At 40.7% G+C, this 27,037-nt stretch overlaps 1 protein-coding gene across 1 annotated transcript in view; it reads left to right on the forward strand.

The window, feature by feature from the left end:
- Nucleotides 1–25,961, forward strand: part of EYS (eyes shut homolog) — a 1,239,289-nt gene extending 1,213,328 nt beyond the window's left edge. The window contains 7 exon segments of the mRNA XM_070419099.1: nucleotides 23,842–24,064; nucleotides 24,066–24,127; nucleotides 24,130–24,378; nucleotides 24,381–24,871; nucleotides 25,077–25,156; nucleotides 25,158–25,212; nucleotides 25,905–25,961. Of these exon segments, the coding sequence (XP_070275200.1) occupies nucleotides 23,842–24,064; nucleotides 24,066–24,127; nucleotides 24,130–24,378; nucleotides 24,381–24,871; nucleotides 25,077–25,156; nucleotides 25,158–25,212; nucleotides 25,905–25,961 (1,217 nt within the window).
- Nucleotides 25,962–27,037: the final 1,076 nt, after the last annotated feature.

Raw genomic sequence — 27,037 nt, forward strand, 5'->3', positions numbered from 1 at the left:
CCTGCAAAGTTTCTGTTGAGAAATCAGCTGACAGTCGTATGGGTACTCCCTTGTAGGTAATTGAGTCTCTTTCTCTTGCTGCTTTTAAGATTCTCTCTTTGTCTTTTGCTCTTGGCATTTTAATGATGATGTGTCTTGGTGTGGTCCTCTTTGGATTCCTTTTGTTTGGGGTTCTCTGCGCTTCTTGGACCTGTAAGTCCATTTCTTTCACCAGGTGGAGGAAGTTTTCTGCCATTATTTCTTGAAATAGGTTTTCAATATCTTGCTGTCTCTCATCTTCTGGCACCCCAATAATTCTGATATTAGTCCGCTTGAAACTGTCCCAGAGGCTCCTTACACTATCTTCACACTTTCGGATTCTTTTTTCATTTTGCTTTTCCAGTTGGGTGTTTTTTGTCAAATCTTTGGTTTGATTCTTGTGCTCCTCTGGTCTGCTATTGGGTATAATATTCTTTATTTCAGTCCGTGTATGCTTACTTTCTAATTTCTTTATCGTAGCATCAAGGGTCTCATTAGTTTTCGTGAGGCTCTGCTCAAGTTTATAGCAAGCCCTCAAAATTGCGATTTTTAGCTCCATATCCTCCATTTCTGTCATGTTTTTTTGTCTCCGCATCTTTTATGCTTTCTTGGTGCACCCCCTGTGGTCTTTGTGCGCAGTCTTGTTCTAGCCAAGCCTTAATTGTTGTAGTTAACACTAGAGGGATTTGACCACCAGGCCGACTGGCTGTAGGAATCAGCTGTGTGGAAAACTTCAGTCCTCTGGGGAGGCGCTAATCCAGCCTTTGCCTGAGGCGATCTGGCAAATGGCTCTGCGCAGGGCTTGGGCGGGGCGGGCTCAACAGGGCGGGGGGAGGGAGCAGCTATGGCTGCTCTCAGTCCATCCCCAGGGACTCTGCCTCTCTGTCCCCGCAACCGCTGCAAACCTCGGAGGGACCGTAGCCAGACAGTCCCGCTTCTCCCGTTTGAGTCTGGGTCTCTAGAGACTCACCCGGATCTGTAGCCCAGAGTCTGAGACTCCCTCCTGATTGAAAATGACAACCGCGCCCTCAGCCACCAGCCCGCTTTGCGCGCGCACGGCCGCACCACCGTACCTTTAAATTTTCCACACTGCGCCTCCTCTGAGCCTCGGTTTGCTGTTGTTTTTCCTTCTAGTTGAAGAGTCTCTCCTCAGCCAGCCTTCCTGTGGTTCTGGTTGATGTCCGTTCCATCTTTTAGTTGTATTTTTGAAGTGGTTGTTTACGGCAGCATAGCCAGTGTTTACCTATGCCGCCATCTTTGATTCTCCTGCCATTATTTCTTGAAATAGGTTTTCAATATCTTGCTGTCTCTCATCTTCTGGCACCCCAATAATTCTGATATTAGTGTGCTTGAAGCTGTCCCAGAGGCTCCTTACACTATCTTCGTATTTTCGGATTCTTTTTTGATTTTGCTTTTCCGGTTGGGTGTTTTTTGCTTCTTCGAATTTCAAATCTTTGGATTGATTCTTGCACTCCTCTGGTCTGCTATTGGGTATAATATTCTTTATTTCAGTCCGTGTATGCTTATTTTCTAGTTTCTTTATCGTAGCATCGAGGGTCTCATTAGTTTTTGTGAGGCTCTCCACAAGTTTATTGCAAGCCCTCAAAATTGCGTTTTTTAGCTCCATATCCTCCATTTTCTGTCATGTTTTTTTGTCTCCACATTTTTTATGCTTTCTTGGTGCACCCCCTTGTGGTCTTTGTGTGCAGTATTGTTCTAGTTAAGCCTTGATTTTTTTAGTTAATACTGAGGGATTTGACCACCAGGCTGACTGGCTGTGAGAATCAGCTGTGTGGAAAACTTCTGTCCTCTGGGGAGGTGCTAATCTAGCCTTTGCCTGAGGGGATCCGGCAAATGGCTCTGCGCAGGGCTTGGGCGGGGCAGGATCAACAGGGTGGGTGGAGGGAGCAGTTATGCCTGCTCTCAGTCCAGTTCCCAGAGGCTCTGCTTCTCAGAACCCCGGCTGCCGCTGCAAACCTCGGAGAGAAAGCTGCCCTCAGATTCCAACTGATGCCGGACAATCCCGCTTCTCCCGTCTGAGTCTGAGTCCCTAGAGACTTGGCCGGATCTGGAGCCCAGAATCTGAGACTCCCTCCCAACTGAAAACGACAACCGCACCCTCAGCCACCAGCCCGCTTTGCGCGCGCACCTCGGTACCTTTGTATTTTCCACACTGCGCCGCCTCTGAGCCTCGGTTTGCTGTTCTTTTTCCTTCTAGTTGAAGAGTCTCTCCTCAGCCAGCATTCCTGTGGTTCTGGGTGATGTCTGTTCCGTCTTTTATTTATTTATTTATTTATTTTTTAATTAAATCTTTATTGTTCAGATTACATTTGTTCCTCTTTCCCCCCCCCCCTCATAACTCCCCTCCTCCCAGTTCCCACCCCACCCTCCGCCCTTACTCCCCACCCACTGTCCTCATCCATAGGTGCACGATTTTTGTCCAGTCTCTTCCCACATCTCCCACTCTCCTTTCCCCCCCAAGAATAGTCAGTCCATTCCCTTTCTATGTCCCTGATTCATTATAATCACCAGTTCATTCTGTACATCAGATTATTTATTCACTTGATTCTTAGATTCACTTGTTGATAGATGCATGTTTGTTGTTCATAATTTGTATCTTTACCTTTTTCTTCTTCCTCCTCTTCTTAAAGAATACCTTTCAGCATTTCATATAATGCTGGCTTGGTGGTGATGAACTCCTTTAGCTTTTCCTTGTCTGTGAAGCTCTTTATCTGACCTTCAATTCTGAATGATAGCTTGGCTGGATAAAGTACTCTTGGTTGTAGGTTCTTGGCATTCATCACTTTGAATATTTCTTGCCATTCCCTTCTGGCCTGCAAAGTTTCTGTTGAGAAATCAGCTGACAGTCGTATGGGTACTCCCTTGTAGGTAACTGATTTTCTTTCTCTTGCTGCTTTTAAGAGTCTCTCTTTGTCTTTTGCTCTTGGCATTTTAATGATGATGTGTCTTGGTGTGGTCCTCTTTGGATTCCTTTTGTTTGGGGTTCTCTGCGCTTCTTGGACCTGTAAGTCCATTTCTTTCACCAGGTGGGGGAAGTTTTCTGCCATTATTTCTTCAAATAGGTTTTCAATATCTTGCTGTCTCTCATCTTCTGGCACTCCTATAATTCTGATATTAGTGCGCTTGAGGCTGTCCCAGAGGCTCCTTACACTATCTTCGTATTTTGGATTCTTTTTTCATTTTGCTTTTCCGGTTGGGTGTTTTTTGCTTCTTCGAATTTCAAATCTTTGACTTGATTCTTGTGCTCCTCTGGTCTGCTGTTGGGTGTCTGTATAATATTCTTTATTTCAGTCAGTGAATGCTTAATTTCTAGTTGGTTCTTTATCACAACATCGAGGGTCTCATTAGTTTTTGTGAGGCTCTCATCAAGTTTATTGGCAGCTTCTAGCACATTATTGCAAGCCCTCAAAATTGCGTTTTTTAGCTCTATATCCTCCATTTCTGTCATGTTTTTTTGTCTCCGCATTTTTTATGCTTTCTTGGTGCACCCCCTAGTGGTCTTTGTGCACAGTCTTGTTCTAGTTAAGTCTTGATTGTTGTAGTTAATACTAGAGGGATTTGACCACCAGGCCGACTGGCTGTGAGAATCAGCTGTGGGAAAACTTCTGTCCTTGGAGAGGTGCTAATCTAGCCTTTGCCTGAGGCGATCTGGCAAATGGCTCTGCGCAGGGCTTGGGCGGGGCGGGATCAACAGGGCGGGCGGAGGGAGCAGTTATGGTTGCTCTCAGTCTCGTTCCCAGAGGCTCTGCTTCTCAGAACCCCAGCCACCGCTGCAAACCTCGGAGAGAAAGCTGCCCTCACGTTCCAACTGATGCCAGACAATCCCGCTTCTCCCGTTTGAGTCTGAGTCCCTAGAGACTCGCCCGGATCTGGAGCTCAGAGTCTGAGACTCCCTCCTGATTGAAAACGACAACCACACCCTCAGCCACCAGCCCGCTCTGCGCGCGCACCTCCGCACCTTTATTTTCCACACTGCGCCTCCTCTGAGCCTCAGTATGCTGTTCTCTCTCCTTCTAGTTGAAGAGTCTCTCCTCAGCCAGCTTTCCTGTGGTTCTGGGTGATGTCCGTTCCGATTTTAGTTGTATTTTTGAAGTGGTTGTTTGCGGCAGCAATCTCCGGTGTTTACCTATGCCGCCATCTTGGCTCCTCTGTTCCGTCTTTTAGTTGTATTTTTGAAGTGGTTGTTTGCGGCAGCAGTCTCCGGTGTTTACCTATGCCGCCATCTTGGTTCTGAAATGTTTCTTGTTAAGACTTTTTTTCTGCTGATCTTCATAAACTGTCTAGACCAGCGGTTCTCAACCTGTGGGTTGCGACCCCTTTGGGGGTCAAACGACCCTTTCACAGGGGGCGCCTAAGACCATCGGAAAACACATATATAATTACATATTGTTTTTGTAATTAGTCACTATGCTTTAATTATGTGCAATTTGTAACAATGAAATTGGGAGTCACCACAACATGAGGAACTGTATTAAAGGGTAGCGGCATTAGGAAGGTTGAGAACCACTGGTCTAGACTAATCATGTAAGGCTAGGTTATGATGCAGTGAGAAACAATCCCAAAATCTCAGTGTCTTAACAAACAAAAGTGTGTTTCTTGCTCACACTATGCGTCATCAAGGAAGCTTTTCTCAAACTACTCAGGGACTCAGGTAGGTGGAGGTTTTTTGTGGAGTTTGTTTGTTTGTTTGTTTGTCTGTTTGTATGTCTGATGCTTCTACAATCACTGAGCCTAGGAAAGGTAATGCAAAGCTTTACCCTGGTTCTGGCCCCTCAAAAGGGACAGGAAAGTTCAGTTCTATTATGTGCTGAAAAGGAGAGAAAACCTGAAATGTTAGGTGAGCAGCCTTCATGATTTCCACACCTCATATCCCAATAACAAAGACCAGGAGAATTTCACACAAAAATATCTTACAATGGAGATAGCTGAGAGGTCTTTTTAATCCTTTAAGTTGCCTTTTGAATTTTTAATATGGATGGCAAAAAAAAAAAAAAAAAAGTAAAATCTGTCCTGGCTGGTGTACCTCAGTTGGTTAGGTGTTGTGCTGGCACCGAAGGTTGCCAGTTCAATTCCTGGTCAGGGCACATGCCTGCATTTCTGGCTCGATCCAGGTAGGGGGCGTGCTGCAGGAAGCTGATCGACATTTCACTCTCATATCGATGTTTCTCTCTCTGTGTGTCCCTTCCTCTCTCTGTAAAAAATCAATAAAAATATTTTCTAAAATACAGTAAGTAAAGCCCTAGCTGGTTTGGCTCAGTGGATAGAGCACTGGCCTGTGAACTTTCAGGGTCCCGGATTCATTCCAGTCAAGGGCACATGCCCAGGTTGAGGGCTCAATCCCCAGGAGGGGGCATGCAAAAAGGCAGCCGATCAGTGATTCTCTCTCATCATTGTTTCTTTTTTTTTCTTTTTTGTATCCTGCTTCATTGCCAAATTCGTTGATTAAATCTAGTAGTTTTATGGTGGAGTCTTTAGGGTTTTTTATATCAGTATCATGTCATCTGCACATAATGAGAGTTTTACTTCCTCCTTTCCAATTTGGATGCCTTTTATTTCTTCTTCTTGATGATCACTGTAGCTAGGACTCCCAGTACTATGTTGAATAAAAGTGGTGAAAGCAGGCATCCCTGTCTTGTTCCTGTTCTTAAGGGAAATAGTTTTAGTTTTTGCCCATTGAGTATGATGTTGGCTGTAGGTTTGTCATGTTGACCTTTATCATGTTGAGATAATGCTCCCTCTGTTCCCACTTTGCTGAAAGTTTTTATCAAAAACTAGAGGCCTGGTGCACGGATGCATGCATGAGTGGGGTTCCTCAGCCTGGCCTGCATCCTCTCGCAATCTGGGACCCCTCAGGGGATGTAGCAGTGACAAAGTAGCAGGCGGCCAGGGAGGAGCCCCAGTCAGGGCTGGGCACAGCTCTGCTGCTGCTCATCCCGGCCTGCTGTGCTTGCTGCTGCCACTGCTTGGTAGCACTACTGTGGCGGCAGGAGAGGCTCCTACCGCCACAGCTTCGCTCACCAACCGTGAGCCTAGCTTCTGGCTGACCGGCGCTCCCGCTGTGGGTGTGCACTGACCACCATGGGGCAGCTCCTGCATCGAGCGTCTGCCCCCTGGTGGTCAGTGAGCATCATAGCAACCGGTCATTCTGGTCGTTCGGTCATAAAGGTGGCTTAGGCTTTTATATACTAGTATATAGATGGGTGTTGGATTTTGTTGAATGCTTTTTCTGGGTCTATTGATATGGTCATGTGATTTTTGTCTTTCAGTTTGTTTATGTGATGTATCACATTTATTGATTTGCAACTATTGTACGAGCATTGATGTTTTTCTCTCTCTCTCCTTCTCCCTTCCTCTCTGAAATCAACAAAAATATTTTTTTAAAAATAAGTAAAATCCGACACTGTAAAACCTGAAATGTTTAAAGATCCCTTCCTGGGGACTATGTCTTTTGAATTTTCTGAGTCTCAACTATAAGATCCTTCACATAACCTTGGTGGATCATGACCATTACAGAGAGTCACTCAGGCAGGATCTGATGCCCAACCACACAGAGCACTTAGAGAGACTCTGGGAACAAAGTAAACTGGAATAGGGGTGCACAGGCCCTGGGACCACACTCTAAAAAATTACAGTCAACCAGTGGGTTTTGTTAGATTTCCATGCAAGTGCAGTCCCAAATTTGACATTTCAGCAATATGAATTTTAGGAAGATCAAAGTGATCATATTCTACAAACTTGAAGTTGACTAAAGATACTGCTAAGGTTCATCAGCCTTGATGAACCTTGTCAGGAGCTGCAGGTCAGAAGTGTCCTGGTGGAAGGACATGGAAAGGTCCAAAGGACTGTCTGATGCAATGGAGGACATTAGACAGCTGAGAGACACAACAAACAGCAGCAGACAAGAAAGACCCTTCCGGTCTTATCACTGATCCTCAGTGTCATCTTGGAAAAGCTAAAAGCAGCAAAGCAGCAAGGTGAAGGGGGAGAGCAAGCATTAGCACAAATCAAAAACAAAAATAAAACACCCCTCTCCCCCTGATTTCATTTTCCAAGCTCAATCTGAGCTATGGAGAAATAATTGAATTAATTCAAATTGAATGGGATTTCATAATACCTGAGTGATAACATTTCATGTGACCTGAAAATGGTCAAAAAGCTAAGGAATTTGCCCGGGATATCACCAGGAATGAGAATAAAAGATCCCACAGAGCATGTCTAAAGGGCAACCATAGGGGGAAAAGTCAAGCTACTTTCTGAGTGCCCCCTAGCAAGTCCAGCCCTTTCAGTACATCTTTTCCAAGTCCTCACATCTTTCCCGCGATCTTTGATAATATGCCAACCTGTGCTCTTCCTAAAGCAATCTTTGCTCATGCTAAAAATGTCTTCCTCTGATGTCCCATATCACCTACTCTGAAGTGTTTTGAAGAGATCTACAGGGGTGAGGGGAAATAGGCTTAACAGTTGTTCATGTAGAAAATAATACAATAATTAATAAATAATAATACAAGAATAAAGTTTGTGTTTTGCATACTCACAACTGTAAACCCACTTTTGCCCATCCCTATATTTACTCAAAATATTGTTTTAGAAATCTATGGGTTCTTTTAGTCAGGTGGCGGACCATTGCAATCCAAGTGTTTACACCTCATGAATCAGCCCATTCTGCTTTCTTTTTTTTTCTTTTTTCTTTTAAATATGTTTCTATTGATTTTAGAGAGAGGGGAAGGGAGAAGGATAAAGAGATAGAAATATTGATGAGAGAGACACATCGATTGGCTACCTCCCGCACACCGCCCCCTTCCCCCCCCCCCCCACCACCACCACCACCAGAGATTGAGCCCGCAACCTGGGCATGTGCCCTGACCTGGAATTGAACCTGGAAACCTCTTGGGTCATAGGTCAATGCTCAACCACTGAACCACACCAGCCAGGCCATTCTGCTTTTTCCTCAGATTGCATTGGCATGGTTTCAGTCAATGCCATGTTGTGAAACAGTGGTAAATATTAAGTAATTTCTCTAGGAGTCCTTTTTATAACAAATAAGGTCATGAAAGTGAGGTCATGAGTGAAACTTATGTGATTTGGAAGTCACGGGAATCATTAGCTATTATTCCTCTGAGAATTATCCCTTCTGAAACTGCCTCTCACGCTGACCAGCCCTGAGGCTATTGGCCAGAACCCAGTAAATGAGTTGTCCAAGAAAAGGGGTGTTGGTGTTTTTTCTTAATTAACCTGCATTGATTAGCAAAGTCTCCTAAAGATGATTCACTGTCAGAATGACTGTGAGTCACTGGAAGACCTGGACTTTTCCCAAATTCTACCTCAGAGTGAAGAATAGTGGAAATGTTCTGCAGTTAATTTAGGAACGATGAAGATGACTTACTGAACCAGAGTTCTTTCAAGCCCTCTGTGTAGCTTCTGCCTGTGTCCACAGGCAGATCTACTCACATCTAAAAGGCATCAAAACTTTCAGTATTCTGCTTAAGCTGTAACAATTTAATGTACAAAATCATCATAATTCAGCAATAAAAGGTATTGACTAAGCATTGAAACAGTAGGTAAAATGTGCTAACATCAAACTTTCATGAAAATAAATTATTGAGTGGAAAAAGTATATTGTGGCTGAGCCGGTGTGGCTCAGTGGTTGAGTGTCTCGACCCACGCACCAAGAAGTCACGGGTTCAATTCCAGTTAGGCACATGCCTGGGTTTTGGCTTGATCCTCAGTAGGGGGCATGCAGGAGGCAGCTGATCGATGGTGATGTTTCTGTTTCATGTTGATGCTAATGTTGATGCTAATATCTTTCCCTCTCCTTTCCATTCTCTCTAAAATCAATAAAAACATGTTTTTTAAGAAGTATATCATGCAAAGTTTATCTATAACATGGTTTCATTTATGTGAGTAAATCAGATACTACTGGATATGCACACACAGTCCTTGTATATGCATTGAAAACTAAAGTCTGGCTATCTATTAACAGGGTTCCTGGGAATTAAGAGAGAAGAAAGCACAATGAAATTTCACCTTTTTATCTTACACTCTTCTGTACTGTGTAAATGTCTTATAATGAATATGTATTACTTTAGTAATTCCTACTAGAACAATTTCAAAAGGACACTCACTTTTTAAACCTGTATTTTTTTAATTAAAATTTATTGGAGTGACATTAGTCAACATGAGCATATAGGTTTCATGTGTGGATTACTAAGTTATAGGACCATGTGCCCACCACCCAAAGTCAAGTCTTTTCCTGTCACCTCATATTAGAACCCCTTCCTCCCCGCTCCCCTCCCTCCCTCTGACATCCACCACATTGCTGTCTGTGTTCATAAGTTTGTTTTATATTCCACATATGAGTGAAATCATATAGTTCTTAGCTTTTTCTGTCTGACTTATTTCACTTCACATAATGTTCTCAAGGTGCATCCATGTTGTTGTAAATGACACTATGTCATCCTTTCTTATGGCCATGTAGTACTCCAGTGTGTATATGTACCACATCTTCTTTATCCAGTCCTCTATCGCAGGGCACTTTGGCTGTTTCCAAGTCTTGGCCATCGTGAATAATGCTGCAATGAACATAGGGGTGCATATATCTTTGCATATAAATGATTTGGAGTTTTTCGGGTGTATACCCAGGAGTGGGGTTGTTGGGTCATGTGGTAGCTCTATTTTTAATTTTTTGAGGAATCACCAGACTGCTTTCCATAGTGGTTGTACCAGTCTACATTCCCACCAGCAGTGAATGAGGGTTCCCTTTTTTCCACAACCTCTCCAACACTTGTTGTTGCTTGTCTTGTTGATAATGGCCACTCTAACTGGTGTAAGGTGGTATCTCATTGTAGTTTTAATTTGCATTTCCCTAATTGTCAGTGAGGTTGAACATCTTTTCATATGTCTATTAGCTGTTTATATGTCTTCTTGGAAGAGGTGTATTTTCAGGTTCTCCGCCCACTTTTTGATTGGATTGTTTATTTGTTTGATGTTGAGTTTTATCAATTCTTAATATATTTTGGAAATTAAACCTTTGCCAGAGCTACTGTTTGCAAATATCATCTCCCATCTGGTTGGCTGACTGTTTGTTTTGTTGTCTATTTCTTTTGCTGTGAAGAAGCTCTTCAGTTTGATATAGTCCCATTCATTTATTTTTGCCTTTACCTCCCTTGCCTTTAGGGTCAAGTCCATGAAATGTTCTCTATCACCCAGATTCATAAGTTTGGTACCTATATTTTTTTCTATGTGATTTATAGTTTTGCGTCATAGGTTTAGGTCTTTGATCCATTTTGAATTAATTTTTGTACATGGGGACAAACTGAAATCCAGTTTCATTTGTTTGCATGTGGCTTTCCAGTTTTCTCAGCACCATTTATTAAAGAGACTATCTTTACTCCAATATGCATTTCTGGCTCCTTTGTCGAAAATTATCTGTCCATTTACATGTGGTCACTTTAACCACTCTTGTTTGACATAGTACTGGAAGTGCTAGCCATAGTGATCAGACAAGAAGAAATAGAAGGCATCCAAATTGGAAAAGAAGAAGTAAAATTGTCCTTTTTCTCAGATGATATGATACTGTACTTAGAAAACACTAAAGACTCCATTAAAAAACTACTAGACTTAATAAATAAATTCGGCAATGTAGCAGGATACAAAATTAACACCCAGAAATCTATGACTTTTTTATACACCAATAATGAACTAATAGAAAGAGAAACTAAAAAAAAATCCCATTTACCATTACAACACAAAAATTAAGGTACCTAGGAATAAATTTAACCAAGGAGGTAAAGGACCTGTACTCAGAAAATTACAGGACACTGAAGAAAGACATAGAGGAAGACATAAACGAATGGAAGAATATACCATGTTCATGGATTGGTAGAATCAATATCATTAAAATATCCATACTACCCAAAACAATCTATAGATTCAATGCAGTGCCCATTAAAATACCAACGGCAAACTTCAAAGATCTAGAACAAACTCTCCAAAAATTCATCTGGAATAAAAAAGAGCCCAAATAGCTGCAGCAGTCTTGAGAAAGAACAAAGTTGGAGGGATCACAATACCAGGTATCAAGCTACATTACAAAGCCACTGTTCTCAAAACTGCCTGGTACTGGCACAAGAACAGATATATAGATCAATGAAACAGAACAGAGAACCCAGAAATTGACCCAAGCCATTATGCTCAATTAATATTTGACAAAGGAGGCAAGAGCATACAATGGAGTCAAGACAGTCTTTTAAATAAATGGTGTTGGGAAAATTGGACGAATACGTGCAAAAAGAAATGAAACTAGACCACAAACTTACACCATACACAAAAATAAACTCAAAATGGATAAAGGACTTAAATGTAAGACGGGAAACCATAAAAATCTTAGAAGAAGCCATCAGCAGCAAAATATCAGACATTTGTTGTAGCAATGTCTTTACCGATACAGCTCCTAGGGCAATGGAAACTAAGGAGAAAATAAACAAATGGGACTATATCAAAATAAAAAGCTTCTGCACAGCAAAAGAAACCATCAACAAAACAACAAGAAAGCCCACTGCATGGGAGAATATATTTGCCAATGTTATCTCCGATAAGGGTTTAATCTCCAAAATTTATAGGGAACTCATACAACTTAACAAAAGGAAGATAAAAAATCCAATCAGAAAATGGGCAAAGGGTCTAAATAGACACCTTTCCAAAGAGGACATACAGAAGACCAAGAGACATATGAAAACATGCTCAAAGTCACTAATCATCTGAGAGATCAAAACAACAATGAGATACCATCTCACACTTGTCAGAATGGCTATCATCAACAAATCCACAAATGACAAGTGCTGGCGAGGATGTGGAGAAAAAGGAACCCTCTTGCACTACTGGTGGGAATGCAGACAGGTGCAGCCACTGTGGAGAACAGTATGGCGTTTCCTCAAAAAATTAAAAATGGAACTTCCATTTGACCCAGTAATCCCACTTCTAGGACTATATCCCAAGAAACCAGAAACACCAATCAGAAAGGATATATGCACCCCTGTGTTCATAGCAGCACATTTACAATAGCTAAGATTTGGAAACAGCCTAAGTGCCCATCATCAGATGGGTGGATTAGAAAACTGTGGTACATCTACATAATGGAATACTACACTGCTGTAAAAAAGAAGGAATTCTTACCATTTGCAACAGCATGGATGGAACTGGAGAGCATTATGCCAAGCCAGTCAGAGAAAGATAAATATCACAAGATCTCACTCATTTGTGGAATATAATGAACAATATAAACTAATGAACAAAAACAGAACCAAAGTCATGGAAACATCAATTAGACTTTCCAACCTGTGAGGGAAGGAGGGGGTAAGAGATCAACCAAAGGACTTGTATGCATGCATATGAGCATAACCAATGGACACAGACAGGAGTGGGGATGGGGGCATGTGCTGGGGGTTGGGGTGGTCGGGGAGAGGTCAATGGGGAAAAAAGGAGACTTATGTAATACATTAAACAATAAAGAACTTAAATTTTTTAAAAATAACATTGGGATTTTATGGGGCTTGCATTAAATCTGTATATTGCTTTGGGTAAAATGGCCGTTTTAACTATGTTGATTCTTCCAATCCATGAACACAGGATATTTTTCCATTTCGTTGTGTCTTTTTCAGTCTCTTTTAATAATGTTTTGTAATTTTCAGCATATAGGTCTTTCACATTCTTTGTTAAGTTTATTCCTAGGTATTTTATTCTTTTGATTGAGATTGCAAAAGGAATTGTTTTCTCCATTTCTTTTTCTGAAGTTTTGTTGTTGGTAAACAGGAAGGCAATGGATTTTTACACATCGATTTTATATCCTGCAACTTGACTGTATTTGATTATTGTTTCCAGTTTTTGGGGGTAGAGTCTTTAGAGTTTTCTATATATAACATCATGTCATCTGTAAAAAGTGACAGTTTGACTTCTTTCTTCCCTATTTGGATGCCTTTTTTTCTTTCTCTTGCCATATTATTCTGGCTAGACCTCCCAGTACTGTGTTGAATAAGAGTGGTGAGAGTGGACATCCTTGTCTTGTTCCTGATCTTATTCTTGTTCCCTGGATGCTTTTCCCTGAAAGCTTTCAGTTTTTCACCATTGAGTATGACATTAGCTGAGGGTTTATCATTTATGGCCTTTATTATGTTGAGGTACTTTCCTTCTCCTATTTTATTGAGCATTTTGATCATAAGTGGATGTTGTATCTTATCAAATACCTTTTCTGCATCTATTGACAAGATCATATGATTGTTAGCCTTTCTTTTGTTAATGTGGTGTATTACGTTGATTCATTTGCAATTGTTGAACCGTCCTTGTGCCCTTGGAATGAATCCCACTTGATCATGATGTATTATTTTTTTGATGTACTGTTGTATTTAATTAGCTAGTAATTTGGTTAGGATTTTTACGTCTGTATTCATCAGGGATATTGACCTATAGTTTTCTTTTTGTGTGTTATCTTTGCCAGGTTTTAGTATCGGGGTTATATTGGCTTCCTAGAATGTATTAGGAAGCTTCTTCAATTTTTTGGAAGAGTTTTCAAAGAATAGGCTTTAATTCTTCCTTGAACATTTGGTAGAACCCACTGGTGAAGCCATCTGGTCCCGGACTTTTGTTTTTTGGGGAGGTTTTTGATGGTTGTTTCAATTTCCTCACTGCTGATCGGTCTATTTAGATTTTCCAGTTCTTCATGATTTAGTCTAGGAAGGTTATATATTTCTAGGAACTTACCCATTTATTCTAGATTATTGAATTTGGTGGCATAAAGGCTTTCATAATAATTTAGTATGATCCTTTGTATATCTCTGATGTCTGTGGTGATTTCTCCTCTCTCATTTCTGATTTTGTTTATATGGTTCTTTTCCCTTTTTTTCCTCAGTGAGTCTAGCCAGGGGTTTGTCAATTTTATTAATCTTTTCAAAGAACCAGCTCTTTGTTTTATTGGTTTTTTTGTATACTCTTTTTGTTCTCTATTTCATTTAATTCTGCTCTAATTTTTATTATTTCCTTTCTTCTGCTAATTTTGGGTTGCTTTTGTTCTTCTTTCTCTAGTCTTTTAAGGTGGATGTTTGGTTGTTTACTTGGAATTTCTCTTGTTTCTTGAGATTGGCCTGTAATGATATAAACTTTCCTAGAGGTTTGTTTTTTTTTAATGTATTTTATTGATTTTTTTAAAAATATATTTTATTGATTTTTTACAGAGAGGAAGGGAGAGGGATAGAGAGTTAGAAACATCGATGAAAGAGGAACATCAATCAGCTGCCTCCTGCACATCTCCTCCTAGGGATGTGCCTGCAACCCAGGTACATGCCCTTGACCGGAATTGAACCCGGGACCTTTCAGTCCGCAGGCCGACGCTCTATCCACTGAGCCAAACTGGTTTCAGCTTTTATTGATTTTTTACAGAAAGGAAGGGAGAAGGATAGAGAGTTAGAAACATCTATGAGAGAGCAACATTGATCAGCTGCCTCCTGCACACTCCCCACTGGGTATGTGCCTGCAATTGAGGTACATGCCCTTGACCAGAATCGAACCTGGGACCCTTGAGTCTGCAGGCCAGTGCTCTATCCACTGAGCCAAACCGGTTAGGGCCCCTACAGGTTTTGATATGTTGTGTTATCATTCTTTTTGCAATTGATTTCTAATTTTAAGGCATCATGGTCAGAAAATATGCTTGGAATAATTTCAATCTTTTTGAATTTGTTGATGACTGTTCTGTGACCCAACATATGGTCTGTCCTTGAGAATGTTCTATGTGAGCTGCAGAAGAATGTGTAATCTGATATTCTGGGAAGAAACGTTCTGTAAATGTTGATTATATACTTTTGGTCTGGAGTTTCATTTAAGGCCAATATTTCTTTATTGATTTTTTTTGTTTGGTTGGTTGATCTGTCTAGAGCTGTCAATGGAGTATTAAGGTCTCCAACTATAATTGTGTTTGATCTGTTTCTCCCTTTAGATTTGTGAGTAGCTGTTTAACATATTTCAGTGCTCCCTGGTTGGGCGCATATATATTAAAAAGTATTATGTTTTCTTGATGTAGTGTTTTTTTATCATTATAAAGTGTGCATCTTTGTCTCTTGTTATCTCTGTTTCCTTGAGATCTATTTTGTCAGATATAAGTATGGTTACACCTGCTATTTTGTGGATGTTATTTGCTTGGAGAATAATTTTCCATCCTTTTACTTTGAATCTACCTTTGTGCTTTTTAGATGTGTCTCTTGTAGGCAGCATATGATTGAGTTTTGTTTTTTGACCCACTCTGCTACTCTGTGCCTCTTTACTGGTGAATTTAGACCATTTACATTTAGGGTAATTATTGATGTATGAGGATTTCCTATAGCCATTTTATCTTTTGTTTTCTGGTAACTCTGTGCTTCCATTGGTTCTCTTCCTTTATGCTTCTATCTGTTGTTTTTGTTTGGTGGTATTCCATATATATTTCTTCTGTTTCTTCTTTTTTTAAGCTATGTCTTGTTTGGGGGATTTTTGTGTGTGGTTGCCATTAGTTTTATAAAAAGCGAAGTTGCATATATACCATGGTTTTTTCCCTTTTGAGTGCATCTGATCTTCATCTTCCTTTACCCATTCATACGTGTCCCTCTTCCCTTTGTATGTTTTTGTTGTCACAAATTATCCCTTTTATGCTATGAGTTTTTTGGCAATCCTACTGGTAGTGTTATGACCTTATGTTCTTTGTTTCTGGTAGAATAACTCCCTCCTGCAATAGAGGTTTTCTAGTGATAAAATCCCTCAGCTTCTGTATGTCTGAGAATGTTCTTATTTCTCCTTCATATTTAAAGGGTAATTTTGCTGGATATAATATGTGTGGCTGGTAATTTCTCTCTTTCAGATATTTGAATATTTGGTTCCACTCTCTTCTGGCTTGTAGAGTTTCTGCTGATAAGTCAGGTGAAATTTTTATGGGTTTTCCTTTATAGGTTACTTCCTTCTTTTCCCTGGATGCTTTGAGGATTTTTTCTTTGTCACTAATTTTTGATAGCTTCATTACCAAGTGCCTTGGAGAGGGCCTCTTTGAATTGAGGTCACTAGGTGTTTTGTTTGCTTCTTGGATTTGAGGATCTAGTTCTTTCCATATATTTGGGAAGTTCTCATCCACTATTTGTTTTAATAGACTCTCCATTCCATACTCTCTCTTCCTCCTCCACTATGCCTCATGATTCTGGTGTTATTTTATTTTTTTATGGAATCAGAGAGACCTCATAGGGCTATTTTGTATTTCTTTTTATCAGTTCTTTCTCTTCTTCCCTCTGCATCATTTCTTGATTCCTATCTTCAATATCACTAGTTATTTTCTTTAATTGGTTGGTTCTGTTTTCTATGCTCATCAGCTCACTCTTAATTTCTTTAATTGCCTGCTTCATTTCCAGGATTTCTGCTTGATCCTTTCAAATTTCAATTTATTTGGAGAAATACTTATTTTGTCATTGATTTGTTTTCTGAGTGCTCTGAATTGCCCGTCAGTATTTTCTCACTTCTCATTGAGTACTAGAGGCCTGGTGCATGAATTCATGCACATTGAAAGGAAATTAATTAGAAGAAATATTTTAATATCGCTATTCGCTCTTTCTCTATAATAGAGGTGTCAGCCAAATTCACGATTGACAATAACAGATGGAAACACACGCGTGCATTGGTGCCAGTGAGAGCTTTATATATATATAGACTAGAGGCCCAGTGCACAAAATTCGTGCACTGGAGGGGGGTGGGGAAGTCCCTCAGCCCAGATTTTGAGAGGGCACAGGCTGAGGGACCCCACCAGTGCACAGTCGGGGCTGGGGAGGGACACAGGGCTCCAGGGCATGTCTGGCCCAGTCCCGATTGGCCAGACCCCAGCAGCAAGCTAACCTACCAGTCGGAGCATCTGCCCCCTGGTGGTCATTGCCCCTCATAGTGACTGGTCTACTGTCTGCCCCCTGGTGGTCAGTGCATGTCATAGTGAGCAGTTAAGCGGCCTTTGCATGTCATTAGCATATTATGCTTTGATTGGTTGACCAGACAACTGGACACTTAGTATATTAGGCTTTTATTATATAGGATAAACTTGCTTAATTAGACCTGCTTTCTGATTTAACTAAACTTTTTCCATCCCAGTGAAGCACCCCAACTTGTCTTTCAGGTAATTGTCAGAACACAGCAGTACATATCAACATGAAGCAGATTATTATTGTAGATCACACAGAGAGAACAAAGGGTGAAATATTTAACTGTAGCAATGTTTGACTATATTCTGCACAGTGAGAAAACCTGAAGTCATTTTCAAGTTCCACCATTTCTTCTTTTCAGTCCGGTCAAGTTTCTAAACTTTCTAAATCTCTGTTTTCCAGCTAATGAAAAGAAAATAGGATTCCACCGAGTCTCCTATCTACCTACTCCAGGACTTCTGTGAGGATCAAATGAGATGAGGCATGGGAAAACGCTTCACAGACATTTGGTTAAAGTGTAGTGCAGCTGAAACCGGTTTGGCTCAGTGGATAGAGCATCGGCCTGCGGACTGAAAGGTCCCAGGTTCGATTCCGGTCAAGGGCATGTACCTGGGTTGCGGGCACATCCCAAGTGGGAGATGTGCAGGAGGCAGCTGATCGATGTTTCTCTCTCATCGATGTTTCTAACTCTCTCTCTCTCTCCCTTCCTCTCTGTAAAAAATCAATAAAAATATATTTTAAAAAAATAATAATAAAGTGTAGTGCAAGTCAAGTTCCTGGGCTGAAGAAACTCCAAGGAGGCTAGTCGCTAGGGAGAGGAAGCTGGGCATTGCTACGTGACGTCATTACCCAGCGCCCACAGCCACTGTTTCCAGGCTGGGCTGTGGGCTGCATTTTGCACCATAGGATCTCGGCAGCGTTAGCTGCAATTTGGTGGGCTGTCGCTCCGGGGAGGTGGCAGGGCCTGTGTCCCACTTGGGGGAAGCCGAGTGTTGCTTTGTTGGTGCCAGGTCCACAGTGCTATTTCTTTGTAAATGGCCAGTGTGTGTCACGGCAGCTCCTTTATTAATCATCTGCCCCCTGGTGGTCATTGTGCATCATAGTGACCGGTCAGATGGTCGGAGGGACACTTAGCATATTAGCCATATATATATATATCTATATATATCTAGATATATAAATATCTAGATATATAAATATATCTAGATATATCTAGATATATATATATATCTATAGATAGATAGATAGATAGATAGATAATTCAGAAGTGCAGTCTTGAAATCTCTGTCTTTCAACTCTCATAATTCCATGAGTTCCAGCCTATTTTCTGAGGATTTTTCATTTTCTTTCTGGTCATCATTGTTGTAGTAGTTGTTCATGGCATTCACTGTTCTCCTTTGTTTTCCCATCTCTGAGGTCTTTCTACTCTGTTCCAGTAGATGGCACTGAATTGCAAGATTTTTATCCTCTTTGGCCTCATAGTTTTGAGCCTCTGCAGCTTCCATAGGGCTGTACCGCCTCTGTTGCTTGGGGGTGAGGTTTGTTTTTCCCTCACAGTAGTGGCAACCCCTGACCTCCACAGGTCCAGCCCAAGCACCCTCACCTGGGGTTCAGTCACAGAGGGAAACTGAGTTTCTACTGCAACAGCTCTTGGCCTACAGGTAATTCACTGCTGGAGCCAACTCCAAGGGCAACGGGAAGCGAGATTTTGGAGTTGAATCAGTGGCAGGGCTCTGTGATTTACTTTCTTTGCCTGAAAGCCCACAGCCAGGCCACCCGTGTGGAGCAGCTCTGTAGGGCATGTGTCTGCTGACTCCAGCTCACGCATGCAACTTAGACCTCATTCACCCCCATGGTTCAGACACTCTCTCACTGCTGTGTGCATGACCACACAATGCCGCCACTCCAGTGGCTACTCCAACAGCCAGCCACTGGCTAAGTTTGCTCTCTGTTCACCCTGACCGGCTGAGGAAAGTGCCCATAACTGCTGCTGCCAGTTCCCAGCTGCACTGCAGACACACTGCTGCACTGTGGCTGTGTTCAGCTTCCTCCCTTCTCATCTCCCCACTTATTCCAGGAAGCCCAACTAGTTGTTCCAGTGTGCAGGTCTCTCAGGCATGCATCCGTGTTGAGCAGGGACTTATTTGTTGAATTACAGGTGGTGATTTTGTTGAGATGTTAATGGGGAGAGGATAGACACGCCCTTACACCGCCATTCCTCTGACCTCCACCTTAACCTGCGTTCTTAAAATAAACTTCAGTTCAGTGTTTATGAACATGGGTCTAAGAAACACTTATGTCAGAGACACCTGTGTGTTTATGAAAAACATGCTTCCTAGACCCCACCTCAGCTTTAATAAATCAGACCCTCTAGGAGCGAGGTACATGACTTCCCATTCTTGGCAACCACACCCACGTGATTCTAATCTCTACCATTCTGAATTGCAGTGAATCAAAATGAATGATGTTGTTGCTTAAACATCACCAACTGCCAACATTTCTTTGATAAACACCCATCAGTTGCCTATCAATCTAAAAGTGAAAGTAAAAGTTAGTGTAGGCCTGGTCCAAAGGGAGAAGAGCCCAAGTAAATAAATTAATGGCTCAAAGCATGTGGTGAACCAGAGCACGCTCTATGCAGCACTGTCTCATTACAAACTGAGGAGGAAAGAAGGAATGTAGATTCCATAAGGAGGTAAAAACTGCCAAGTGCTAATTGACCGTACCTTCGCTACACTTCCCATTGGCTAATCAGGGTGATATGCAAATTAACCACCAACAAAGATGGTGGTTAATTTGCATACTAGGCTCCAAGCGGTGGAGCGAACAAACGTACCCAAAGCTTGCCGAGCAGCGAGGCCTCACGGCCCCGGGCTCAGCGGAGCAGCAAAGCCTGACAGCTGGCGGGGGTGGGGGGGGGGGGGGGGGCGTCTGGCCGGAGCCCAGTCAGAGTGAAGGCCTGGGTCCCGGGTGCCAGAGGAAAAATGGTGCCAGCAGCCAAGGGAAAAGAAGGCCTATTGCACGTATCTCTTCATGCAACAGGCCTATAGTTAAAAAAAATACCCACCCTGGCCAGTGTGGCTCAGTTGGTTGAGCATTGACCCATGAACCAAGAGGTCCCAAGTTCGATCTCTGGTCAGGGCACATACATACCCGGGTTTCCGGCTCAATCCCTGGCAGGGGGCCATGCAAGAGGCAGCAATCTATGTTTCACTTTCATATCAGTGTTTCTCTCTCTCTCTCTCCCTTCCTCTCTCTCTAAAAATCAAAACATAATTTTTAAAAATACCCACTTAATACATAATGTCAAAAATCACAAATTTAGATTTTCAGAAGCCAATTAGGTTTTCATATGCGCCAAACCAAATTCTTAATTAACAAGGTTTCTGTGTCTTTTTAGAGGTAAATAATTGGAATAATCTCAAATAGTATAAAATTTAAAACAAAAGGATCATTTGAAAATTACCATAGTTTATTTTAGATCTCTGATTTTGGAAAGAGATAAGTCTATGCCACCTGTTTATCTTGTTTCTGCTAAATATTTAATATCATAAAACTAGTTTTTGACACAAAATTATCAATATCATGTTAAGCATAAGTTAGTCACAGATGGCTGAATTCATCTTGATATAGTTATAATCCTCCCAGACAAATGTGTATTAAAAAGCCTAGTCAACTACAATGTAAAATTAAAGCATATTCAAACAACTGAACAATAAAAGATAAGTTATATTATCTTTGCTTTCCTTTTCTAGAGAAAAAAGTATACAAAATTTCCCTAATACGCTGTCTATAGTGTCTTCACAAATGTTAGGCCCTCCCTAACATTGAACTGTGATGCATGGTGGGGGCAATGACAGCACCGAGGAGGCAGGCGGGGCCCTAGGCCTGGTTAGACATGGTTAAATAGCCAGAGCGCATTCATTCATGATCTTCATTCCACTTGTGAGCTCACTTTCTTATAAGGACCATCCACTAGTGGTGAGCTTTTAATATTTGTGTGCCCTAATGCCAATTTTACTCATGACCCATGACTACAGCACCATTTCCTAGCCAACTAAAATAAAAGGCCTGCATGCCGAAGAGCTGAAAATACAGCTCAGAGCAATTTTAGCTCCCAGGGCCACAGAGGGAGAGAAAACCCTTCTTTGTTAATTCTTAAGAATGTACCAGCAAAGCCCTGTTAAAGTGAGTAGTTCTCCTTACTTTTCTTCCAGTTGGCAACTTGACCAGTGATGTAATAGATCACAGCTTCAGCTTTCCTAATCATGTTTTAGCTACTTTTTATTCCAATGTAGTGCTTCACTGTAAGATTGTTTGCTATAGGACAGTACAACAAAGGTAGCAAGAGAAACTTCTCCCACTGTGCTGTGAAAGAGAATTGTGTCCACTTGCAAGGCACAAAGTATATTCAGAGTGCTATGAATTTTTTTTATTGATTTTTAGAGAGAGGAATAGAGAGAGAAGTATCCATCAGTTGCCTCCTGAACGTGCCCCAACCAGGGATTGAACCCACAACCTGGGTATGTGCCCTGACCAGGAATTGAATCTGCTAGCTTTTGGTGTAAGGGACAATGCCCCAAACATCTGAGCCACACCAGCCAGGGCCAGAGTGCTATAAATTTTTAAGACTTAATATCAATTGTTTTGTTATTCTAGTTTCTTATGGTATAAACATTTTAAGTAATTCTACCTGAATTTAATATTGTCTTATAAAATCTGTTTGCATTGCTGCTTCTCTTTCTTTAGACTTAAAATGTGTTCATGTTAGAAAATAGGAAATAAATTGAATTTCTTTCTCTTTGGGGAAATTAACAATTTTAAAATTCATGTAGTATAGGATTTTAATGCCAGAAAACCAGTATTTGGGAACTATTCAGTAATCTATAGTATACAAATGTATTTCTTAATGCAGCAATTACTTACTGAGTATCTCATTATGTGCCGGCACTGTGCTCCTGCTGGGGGCCAACTCTTGGGCCAAATCAGATACAGCCCCTGTTCTCATGAAGCTTACAAGCTAGTGAAGGAGGCAGCTGTTAATCAAATAATAACAGATGTAATGACATAGATTATATCCACCAGAAATTATGAGAAAATGTTTGAAGCAAGAGAACCATACTTTGCATTGTCTCAGGTGGAAATGATACGTTTAGGACCATAGAGCTGCCAGTTCTCCCACCTGCCCGAGAGTGGTCTGGTGTGGGCCACAAGGGGGAGAATGAACATTATTTGCAGGTGGGAGATGAGGAGGCCTGGCACTTCGAAAGGGGGAAGAGGAAAAAGTAGTAGCAGGTGCCAAGAAGTCTTCTTGAATAGAAGAGGAAAGAACTTTTCACTGGTCATGAAATGACAGGGGAAAGGAAAATGCTGTTTTGAGAAAGATTCCCGTGGGTTTTGCTATGCCCACCACTCGACTCCCTCTAGAAACAAGACTGTGCACTGAAGGCCTACATCGTTTTCCCAGGCAGGGACAGTTGCATTTGCTTTTCCTCTGAGTACCTCAATGCAGCTTCATATACACACTGGATCATTTGTTCAAATGTTTTCACACAAGACTATATAATTGTGAGATAAATGTTGTGAAGGAGAGAGACCTAGTCCTATTAAAACACTAAGAGGAAAACAAAACAAAAAACCCTGACCAAAAAAGACTTGTCTGAGGAAGTGGCATTTGATCTGAGAGCTCAAATAAGGCTGGAGTTGCCTCGGTGAGGTGGAGGGGTGTTCCAGTAAAACAGCATGTGCATGTGTGAGGGTTCTGAAACAAGAGGATGAAACTCTCCCACAAGGTCAGTGTGGCTGGAGTCGAGTGGAGGAACAGGGAGAGAATACACTCTAGGCAAAGCTGGAGAGAGGGGCCCAGAACCTGCAGAGCCTTTGTCGAAATGTCAAAGATTTTAAGTTCCTGTCCCAACAGTAGTGAATGCCATTAAAGTGAATGCCATTCAACAGTAGTGAATGCCATAATGAGAATTTCACTTGAAACAATCACTTGAGCTTCAATGTAGACAAGAAAATCAGCTGGAAAGGGAGAAGAGATGATAGTCCATTTAAAGTGGCAGGAGAGAAGTGGACAGAATCAAGATGTTTACAATGAACCCAAGTGCTAAAAAATCTGTTTGATCAGAGACCCATGTTTGGCAGGTTATGTGTGGACCAAAGAAATGATGAATCCAAGGATCACACCTAAATTTCTGGTCTGAAGAACGGGATGGAGGGAGTGACTCACTGAGTTGGGGAAGACTAGAAGAGGCCAGGTGTATGGGAGGCGATTCACACACTGAGACACAAACTTGGAGTTTGAGGTGCCTGTAAATCCCAAGCAGAGATCTCAGCTCGGGGTCTGTGTGCTTGATGCCAAGGGCATGGCTGAAACACATACACTATAATAAAAGGTTTTCAGAGCATAACTATGAACTGCTCTTGTTTCTTTCACCTACCTCCCCAATCTGTCAAAAACAAAGTCAATGGCTTGGAACGTTGCTTATTTTTACACGTTCACCCTTTACTAAAATTAAAGGAATGCCTCGCTTTAACTTAGTACCACCACACATTCATTCACTCGATGGAAAATATTTGTAACTAGGGAAAACTTATGTGGCCAATTCCGGAACAAAAGAATACAGAATGTGTGAATGAATGTACTAGTATACACATACTTTGATCTGTAAATGGAAAGAAAATTCTCTACCATAATTATGACCAAGACTTGTTACCTTCTTTTTCCAAAACCACATCTTATTCAAGTGGCCAGAAAGAGCGTTTTTAATAGAGTGACATTTCACTGTTACTAAACTGGTTTTCTTTCTCAACAGGTGATTTTTTATATATCTCTTAAATGGTGCTGTTCAACTTCGTTACAATCTGGGTGACATAACTGTCATTCTAGAAACTCTCCAAAAAGTAAGTACTAATGGAAGCAGTTGGCATGTGATTAAAGCAGGAAGAGTTGGTGCAAAAGGCTACCTGGATCTGGATGGGATAAATGAAACAGAGAAGGCCGACGTTAACATTAGCTACCTGGACACAAACACTGACTTCTGTATTGGAGGAGTGTCTTGTAAATCCCATGGCAACAGCCAATGGACCGGTAGGTTTTCAAGGTTGTGTCCGAGAAGTTATAATCAAGAATTACAACTAACTGAACTAGGAGCGAAAGGTGGCTCAAATGTAGGTGACTGTGATGGGACAGCCTGTGGGTACAGTGTGTGCAGAAATAGGGGTGAATGTATAGTAAATGGCACTTTTTTGTGCAGATGTCCGCCACACTGGACTGGAAACACATGTGACCCATCTGTGTACTGTTTGAATCACCTTTGTCTCCACCAATCTCTGTGTATACCTGACTGGCCGTTCTCTTACAGTTGTGTCCTTTGGGTTGGGTGGGAAGGTTTTGTGAAAGCAAAACTTCATTTTCAACTGCAAAATTTATGGGTAATTCTTACATTAAACACATTGATCCACACTATAGAAAAAGAAACGTCCAGCTCACTACTGTATCCTTGAATTTCAGTACTACTGAAAGAGCAGGCTTAATTGTGTGGATAGGAAAAGCTCAAAATGAAGAAAGTGATTTTCTGGCAATTCGTCTCCATAATAAGACTTTGAAAATAGCAGTTAACTTAGGAGAATGCAACTCTGTACCGATGATTTATAGCAATGGTACATTCTGTTGCAATAAATGGCACCATATCATTATAAGTCAAAATCAAACTCTTATTAAGGCCTTCCTAGATGGCAAGCTAATTCTCTCTGAGGATATTGACCCACACAAAAAATTTGTTGCTCTGAACTATGATGGTATTAGTTACCTAGGGGGTTTTGAATATGGTCAAAAGATAAGCTGAAACCGGTTTGGCTCAGTGGATAGAGCGTCAGCCTGCGGACTGAAAGGTCCCAGGTTCGATTCCGGTCAAGGGCATGTACCTGGGTTGCGGGCACATCCCCAGTGGGAGATGTGCAGGAGGCAGCTGATCGATGTTTCTCTCTCATCGATGTTTCTAACTCTCTATCTCTCTCCCTTCCTCTCTGTAAAAAATTAATAAAATATATATTTAAAAAAAAAAGATAAACATTGTTACTCAAGAGATTTTTAAAAGAAATTTTGTTGGTAAAATTAAAAATGTATTTTTTCAGGATTCAAACAAATGAGTTAATTGAATCAGAAGTGTACAATGTTTATAATGGAGATGAACACAATTAGGTTACACAAACTTATAGTGGTTACTTTAATATACTATATATGTAAATGTAGTTGCTTTGGTAGTTATTTCTTTAGCACATTATTTTGCTGAAAAACAACTGTTTACTATTATCTGAAATAGTCTAAATGCTAACACTTTTATAAGCTTATATAGCTAAAGAAAGATTTTGGTTGTTTTTCCAACATCCAATTTATCTGTAAGTATGTTGATTGCTAAATTTTTACTCCATTAGTTCATTCATTAGTTCATTTAGTGTTATTCATCTGTGAATTTTTTAAAACTAAAATTTAGGTGGGAATGAATTATTGATATACACAAAGAAAAATAAAATAAGCAAATGTTATTAAAAAGAAAATTACATAAGGAAATATTCTGTTACATAGCTCAGCTATAAATATTCACATGATCGGCAATGTGAAGTTTGAATATTGACTTAAAAATTACATGAATGTGGGAAGGTGGAAGGTGGGGAAAGGAGTTGGCTGGTGAGAGCCAAATCCTTATCTTCCACATTAAGTCATCAATAAATATTGGTTTTTATAACTATTTTTAAATAGCATATAAATATCACTTGCAAATATCCTAATGTGTAAAATACTGAAGGTCAAGTCTACATGTCTCAAAATTGGGCAGAAAAAGGTTTTAAATAAAGCCATTGTAAATTATTTTCTTGATATCTGTACTGTTAAAGGATAACTTGAGAAACTCAGTTTTGCCCAATATCAGTGGTGGATATAATTGTGAATAGCATTTCCACCCCACCTGTATTCCACCATTATTGCTGTTGTTACTTAACGTTTTGTTTGATATTTATAATAATTTTGCCAATGACAACACAAGAAAGCAACTGACAACACATGACTGATACAAAGCACTAACAGACAGGACTGTGGAGCAAAGAACTTAGGAACAATCAGCATGTGACGTTTAAAAGGAAAAACAGTAATTATCTGTTAAATGGAGACTTTACAAAGAGGACTGGTGCAGTTTAACGTCTTAATGCAAAATCTGCCTGCATGGGATCCAGCCTATACAAAGACACTAGTTAAGTCATTTGAAGAACTTCACAGGTAATTTTTTTTTAGCCTTACTTTTGCAATCAGAAAGCGATAGACATTCTTGGAAGGCCCTAGAACTAAAGCTGAGAACTTTGGCACTATTGCTGCTAGACATACCATTGAAAAGTGTGTGAGCAAAATAGGAGGTGGGATTCCAGAATGGCTATATATTGATTCAAAGAGGGTGTTTGTTTGTTTTTAAAAGAAACCACAACTCTACCCAGTGTTTCCTGAAAAACTCGGACATTTATCTGCTTTGGTCCATACCACTTCATTTCACTCTTGAGATATTAAGATCATAAGGATAATTGCTCTAAAAAACTTCCTTGATAGTGATAATGAAATCTAACTTTTAAAGATACACATCTTATGGCAAGAAAGCTGTTAAGCCATTCTCTTCTCTATTGTTGGCATTATTTTCCTTAACATCTAAACATACTTACTATGGCAGTGATGGCGAACCTTTTGAGCTCAACATGTCAGCATTTTTGAAAAACCCTAACTTAACTCAGGTGCCGTGTCACATATAGAAATTTTTTGATATTTGCAACCATAGTAAAACAAAGACTTATATTTTTGATATTTTATATATTTAAATGCCACGTAACAAAGAAAAATCAACCAAAAAAATGAGTTCGCGTGTCACAGGTTTGCCATCACTGTACTATGGCCTTAGATGTTTTGTAACTCCCAATTTTTAAGATTTATTAATTCACCCACAACTGAGCTACAATTAGTGAGTCAAGAGCTGTGATGAGTGGAATGG

This window comes from Myotis yumanensis, unplaced genomic scaffold (genome assembly GCF_028538775.1).
Source record: "Myotis yumanensis isolate MYYU_CA2020_CCGP unplaced genomic scaffold, mMyoYum1.0.hap1 SCAF_6, whole genome shotgun sequence".
Lineage (NCBI taxonomy): Eukaryota > Metazoa > Chordata > Mammalia > Chiroptera > Vespertilionidae > Myotis > Myotis yumanensis.